Source organism: Thalassophryne amazonica, chromosome 5, assembly GCF_902500255.1.
Source record: "Thalassophryne amazonica chromosome 5, fThaAma1.1, whole genome shotgun sequence".
In the NCBI taxonomy this organism is placed as follows: Eukaryota; Metazoa; Chordata; class Actinopteri; order Batrachoidiformes; family Batrachoididae; genus Thalassophryne; species Thalassophryne amazonica.
The window spans coordinates 84302403-84309683 of record NC_047107.1 but is presented as its reverse complement, the minus strand read 5'-3'; the positions used below and the strand labels follow the sequence as shown (position 1 = coordinate 84309683).

The window sequence follows — 7281 nt, the reverse complement described above, 5'->3', positions numbered from 1 at the left end:
ACATCATTGATCACTTGCTGGTTTTTGTTGTTTACAATTCTTTAGTTGATAATGTTGATCATATTGACACTCCAAAAATAAAAATAAAAAATAACTGAGGAATCTATGGCCAATCTTAGAACAGAGTTATCACACCAACACTGGCATGGCATCTATATTGAAGACATTGACCAATCATATGAATCATTTATTTCCATTATCTCCAAGTTGTATGATAAACATTGCCCACATGTATTAAATGCTGGTCACAAGCGAAATATTGACAAACCTTGCATCACTAAGGGACTGCTAAGAAAGAAAAAAGAAAAGTGTAAAAAGAAAATTTTTTTGTATAAGTAGTTTTTAAAGCTTAGAACAACTGAGGCTGAGAGTAAATACAAGACATATAATAACAAGTTAACCAACATCATGCGATCTTGTAAAAGGCAGTATTATAGTAATATATATATATATTATAGTATTGGAAAAAATAAATGGGAGCTCCATCCAGAGATGGGTGTGGTATTTGTGCTGGAGACCCTCCTGTCCTGTGCACCAACAGCATTTCCTGTATATTCGTTTTGTGAATTGTTCTGTAATTTATGTCTGTCGCATGGCCCAAGCAGAGGGTCACCCCTTTGAGTCTGGTCTGCTTGAGGTTTCTTCCTCAGAGGGAGTTTTTCCTTACCACTGCTGCTCTGGGGGTTAGTAAGGTTTACTTGTGTGAAGTGCCTTGAGGCAACTCTGTTGTGATTTGGCGCTATATAAATGAAAATAAATTGAAATTGAAAATTGAAACTACATTACAATACAAATTATGTATAAAGTTAAAAATAAACTGTTGCCACAACATGTCCAGGATCTGTTTAAACTGAGGAACTCCAGTTATAACTTGAGAGGAATTTTGTTTTGTTTTTTGAGAAACTGAAGATCCGAACTACTGCAAAGAGTCACTGTGTCTCTGTTAAAGGGGTTAACACCTGGAACAACTGTCCTGACAACATTAAAGTACTTGGTACTTTGGTGGACTTTAGGAGGCACTACAAGAATTATAAAATTTCTCGTTATAGTTGAAAATTTGGGTTTATTGTTTTTGTTATTGCTTCTTGGATTGTGTGTTGTGTGACACTGTTTGTCTGGTAGTATTCTGAAAATTGTGTTTATGCTTGCATGCTTGTATAAATGTGTGTATATAATTATTTTTAGTATAAGGGGTGGGCATTTATAAGCTTTACTTCTGCCCTCACCCTTTCGGCCACACGGGATCTTTGTAAAGTTGTTTTGTTGTGTTTTTTGTTGTCGAACTGTGTGCTTAATTAATTCATTCATTCATTCATTTATATATATATATATATATATATATATATATATATATATATATATATATATATATATATATATATATATATATATATATATATATATATATATATATATATATATATAATGAAGTATTTAATGGCCTCCACCATTACTACATTTTTGGTAGCTTTGCAGGAGATAGTTTATTACGACCTCGTCAACTGTTGCCATGTTTAATGTTACTAGAAATGTTTGACTCTGTGCAGTGCCCACTAATGGATGTATTGCTTAACATCCATGCCAATGTAAAGCATATGGATGCGGTGGTGTTTAAAATGAATGGATAGAATTACTTAGGTAAATAGAGCATAAATGAGCCTTAACTGTGCTTCAGCAGGAAGCCAACTTTAAATGTTCATAAATATGTAGAGATTTCTACAAGATTAACTTTTTTATCTAATTCTAGAGAGAAGTCTTTATGGTCTAAGACATTTTCTGACTGTGTGTCGCTTTCCTGTGCGCACACATCCCTCAGACAGAGTCAAAAATAAATAAAACAGCCAAGCAGCACATCTGTAGATGACCAAATTTTCAGCTCAGATTTCAGCTCTTCTGGCTTTCCTCAGTCTTCGGCTCACAGCGTCTCTACTGCGTCAGCACGCAGTTCGCCATCTTGCACGCCACAGCTGAGATCAGAGCAGCGCCTCGACCGCTGCCCTCCTCTGACTGGATGAAGGTGATGTCACAGTCGGGCATCAGCTCTCTGACCAGTTTATGGAACCTCTCACGGAAGCTGAGGAAACACCACACTTACAGTCAGACTTACAGTAGACTGTTTGTCTACGTTCTCCGTGGACAATGTCAACAAATTGGTTCTGTTCTTATTCCTTAGAAAAAGACAAAGTTAATCATAGTCATATTTCTTGGAATGATATTTCTAAGTCTTATCCATGATTGATACAGACAGCAGCAACAAGAGAAAAGATTTTATGTTCAACTAGGTGATGTTTGACGGTTTGGGGTGCTCACCGGTAGTGCATCTTGTAGACTGAACCGTCCACCCCCACTGTGATCTTCAGGGCCTCCTGGCCGCGTCGCTCCCTCATCAGGTTGATGACACCAGCCAGGCCCGCAGCGCACAGATGAGCAGAGCGAGTAGAAATGCTCTCGCACACCAGGTGCACGATGTCACAGTCCAGCTCTGATGGCAGCACGCCCAGCGAGGACAGAATATTGTAGATGTGCTTTCGGTCCACAGAGTCACTAGTTTATTTAAAACAAAATACAAAGGGAAAGATATCAGTTGCGTCTTCATGGGATTTTACACATCATGATTTCTTTGTCATTTTATAACCTTTCCAAAACAGTTCCACTATTTCTGTCATATTGCTCACTGATATGATCACTATTAGTACTGTGTGTTACTGTATACACATATGTGTATAACAGGTCAGAGGTCAGTGATGCTCACCTCTCCACCTGTGACACGTAACGAGTCTCAAAGCTTCCACGTGTCTTCAGCAGCTCTGAGGCTTCACCGTTAAACAGCAAGTCCTCGTTGACCAGCTTCATCAGAACCAGCCTCACCAGCTCCCCCATGTACTTCCCACTGATCAGCTTCTCATAACTGCAGAGGGGAGAGGAAGAGCCAGGAGGTGTGTGAGATGAAAGAAAACACGAAAGCTCAGCAGGAAGGGTGTGGAGAAAGAGAGAGGTGGAAGGAGTGTGAAGGATAGAGCATGTGCGTCACAATGCACATATACAAACAGCTTTCCTACGCTACACAGGATGGTGATGTTGCTGATGAAGAGGCTGGATGAGGCTGGACTCAGCAGCTGCCTGTGTGAAGGGGGCTTCTGTGCAAAAGGTAAACAGCCATTAGGCCTACAGGCGGCACAGAAGGATCATTAATCTGACACAACCACCTGCTGTCTGACTGCTGACGTATATGAGCCACTCACAAACATCCTCAGGAAAAACACCTGCTGCCATAGCAACTACACAGAGACCTGATGATGCACAGAAAGGTGGTGATGGTCCAGAGGTCAATGGCACCCAGAGTGCATGCCTCTGCCAAGACTCAGAATATCCCATATTACACACACACACACACACACACACACACACACACACACACACACACACACACACACACACACACACACACACACACACACACACACACACACACACACACACACACATATGACTAACTGGAAACAGGATGACTATGTCATGATTAGGTCTAAATGATGAGGGGTAGGATTAGACAAGTTTTACTTCTTTCTGCCCCTTTTTGGACATATTCACTAATTATATGGCATGTGTATGTGCACAAAGGTATATGGATGGCTATGCTTCTATTATCTGTATAATTAGTTAATTTGCATTTTTGTTGCAATCATATCCTCATGACTACCAGGACATATATAGGTGTAAATGTGTTGACATTTGGTGGAATGTATGATATAAATTATTCATTCATTCAAGTGTGTGTGTGTGTGTGTGTGTGTGTGTGTGTGCATGGGTATATGCATGCATGGATGTCTGTTTTCCCTCAGTCTCAGGTCCTCAACCAGAGTCCTGTAAGTTTCAGGGTTCTGCACAGTGTCTTAGCTGTTCGTAGGACTCCACTCTTCTGGACAGACATCAGATGTTGTACCTGTAGTCTGCAGGAGCCAGTCTCCCACTTCAGGAATCAAAGACATATCTATGGGATATTACATGTTCTAAATGAAAAATGAAACATGCCTACTTAAATATGTACATTGGTTGCACATGAATGTGTCCAGAATAACATAATTTTCTCACATGTCTCAATTAGAAACATAAAAAAGGGTATGGCATTATACATGTGCAACCAGTGTACATATTTAAATCACGTAAATCTAATAGGTAGTTTTTTTTCAGTGTATGTGGTTTCAGTACATACATACTGTATTACCTTAGTGTTGATATTTTATGCAATTGATATCATGTAGAGATGTATTTTTATTGAAGTTAAGGCATAATACATACCAGAAATGTTTATACAAAGAAGCCTGTTTTTTTAAAACATAGACTAGCGCCTTGCCCATGGGGATCCACAGGCTCTACAATGGGTAGTTTTTATAAATTAGGTAGCTGACATTTTTCACGGGTGGTAATAAATTATGCAAATTTTCTGTGATGAGTTGGAATGGTGTGTGAGTCCAAAATGGTTTTAGAACCTTAGATTAACAATTTTTAGAAGAAGAACTCAACCCTTTTTTCCCCTGTTAATTATGTTATTTTTTTAAAAATGTATTTATAAATGGTTTAGGTTCTTGTTATCACATACACACTATTATTATTATTATTATTATTATTATTATTATTAGATTTTTACTTCTGGGTGAATGTGAGGCATAATTGTAAAGCGCTTTGAGCGACTGATTCAGATGGAAAAGCGCTATATAAATGCAGTCCATTTACCATTTCTGTTTTGTGATTTGATTTTTAAATGGACCACAACGGAAAGTGTTTTCTCTTTCTTGTGTCATCCATGTATTTTTAACGTATTTACAATTATACGAGGTCTGTGAGAAAAGTAACAGACCTTATTATTTGTTTCAAAACCTATATGGATTTGAATCACGTGTGATTACATCAGACATGCTTGAACCCTCGTGGGCATGCGAGAGTTTTTTCACACCTGTCGGTTACGTCATTCGCCTGTGGGCAGTCTTTGAGTGAGGAGTCGCCCACCCTCTCGTCGATTTTTTCATTGTTTAGGAATGACTCAGAGACTGCTGCTTTGTTTGATCAAAATTTTTTCAAAACCTGTAAGGCACAACTGAGTGGACACCATTCGATAAATTCAGCTGGTTTTGGTGAAAATTTTAACCGCTGATGAGAGATTTTGGAGTTTTACTGTCGCCGTAAGGACGGCCCACGGCGCCAGACGGCGATCTGCGCTCCGAGGCAGCGTCGTCTCGCTGTTTCAAGCTGAAAACTTCCTAATTTCAGGCTCTGTGGACCCAAGACGTCGTGAGATAACAGAGAACTTTCAGAAGAATTCGGGATCAGGAGTTTATCCAGACATTCCACTGTTAAAGGAGATTTTGTAATGAAAGAACATGAGGGCAGATTCGCATGTCGGGCCGGACCCGACCGCGGGGGGTCGAAACAGGAAAAACACCTCCGTTGGAAACCTTAACGGACAAGTTGGAACATGCCCAAGCTGTTAAACAATTTCTCAGATACTCACTTGTTGAAAGCCATCAAAAGCTGCCTGAATTTTACAAATGGTTTTCAACACGGAGGTGTTTTTCATGTCGCGGCGCAGACGGATTTCCGTTTCCGTGACGACTCGGCGAATTTGTGCGCACGTCTTTCATTACAAAATGTCCTTAAACAGTGGAATGTCCGCATAAAGTCCTCATGCTGGCCTCTTCTGAATCTTCTCTGTTCTCTGACGACGTCCTGGGTGAACAGAGCTTTCAATTAGGATGTTTTCAGCTCGAAACAGCCAGACGGACGTCACCTCCGACCGCGCCGCGCCGATCCGCTTTGTGGGCTGTGCTTAAAGCGAAAGAAACTCCACAATCTCTCATCAGCCGTTAAACTTTACACCGAAAAGCAGCTGAATTTCTCGAATAGTGTCTACATGGATATCCCTCACCGGTCCTGAAAAAATTTGATAAACCAACGCGCGCCGTCTCCCTGCAGCTTCTCAGACAAAGAGATTCCGACAGGAGGGGGAGTCCACACCTCACTCAAAGCCTGCCCACAGGCGAATGACGTCACCGACAGGCATGACAAAACTCACGCATGCGCACGAGGGTTCAAGCTTGTCGCAAAAACATATGAATCAAATCCATTTATTTTTTGAAAAAAATAAAAAGGACCGCTTTTTTTTATCACAGACCTCGTATTATGCACTTACATTGTACATACTAAATAAAAACACGCACACAGTCACACTTTTAATACAAGATGATTTACCGCCCCCTGCTGTAATGGAGTGTTAGTCCAGAATGTAATTAGCAATGTTAGCTAATATCCGTAGTTTCTCCAAAAATGTTAGTCCTATCAGTGTTCTGTTTTTGGCAGCATTCATCCTTGACCCAAAATACATAAGCATACCAAACAACAAATGTCAGCTGTCCTCAGTTTGTCTGTGATCAAAGTTATACACACACACATGTATGCACGAATAGGATTTTGTCTTTTACGCATTCTGCCGCAAGCAGGTGTTTCTATTTTTAGACACAAACAGAGACGGTGGTGGAAGACATCAAATGCAACACACATTTCACTCATGGTACCAGCAACATAACACTTAACTAACTCATGGTAACAGCAACATGATAATTAACTGAAGTGACTAAACCAATTGAGCTACAAAAACACAATAAATCAATAACACTAACAACACTGTTAAACTAACATGAACCACAATAACAACATTTAAAACCCCAAAACCCCAAAGTCCCATGATGCATTGCAGCACAACGTTCATTGTTAGTGGTTAGATAAAATTGCTAATTTCTCAAAAAATATTTGTCTTATCAACTTTCTGTTTTCACACCGTTCATCCAAATGTCAGTTCTCCCTGGTTTCTCCATGATCAAAGCCATACACGCGCACGCATGTACACAGAGACCACTTGGCTATTACAACCCCTGGCAAAAATTATGGAATCACTGGCCTTGGAGGATGTTCATTCAGTTGTTTAATTTTGTAGAAAAAAAGCAGATGACAGACATGACACAAAACTAAAGTCATTTCAAATGGCAACTTTCTGGCTTTAAGAAACACTATAAGAAATCAAGAAAAAAGATTGTGGCAGTCAGTAACTGTTACCTTTTTAGACCAAGCAGAGGAAAAAAATATGGAATCACTCAATTCTGAGGAAAAAATTATGGAATCACCCTGTAAATTTTCATCCCCAAAACTAACACCTGCATCAAATCACATCTGCTCGTTGATATTGACCCTATGCCATGACATTGACCCTATGTGTCTTTTTGCAAGGAA

General features: G+C 39.8%; 1 protein-coding gene across 1 annotated transcript in view; it reads right to left on the bottom strand.

Annotated features, from left to right (window-relative positions):
- Positions 1-1741: 1741 nt before the first annotated feature.
- The window catches only part of gck (glucokinase (hexokinase 4)), a 53112-nt gene continuing 47572 nt past the window's right edge, over positions 1742-7281 (bottom strand). The window contains 3 exon segments of the mRNA XM_034169586.1: positions 1742-2074; positions 2311-2544; positions 2753-2908. Of these exon segments, the coding sequence (XP_034025477.1) occupies positions 1927-2074; positions 2311-2544; positions 2753-2908 (538 nt within the window). The 3' untranslated portion in view covers positions 1742-1926.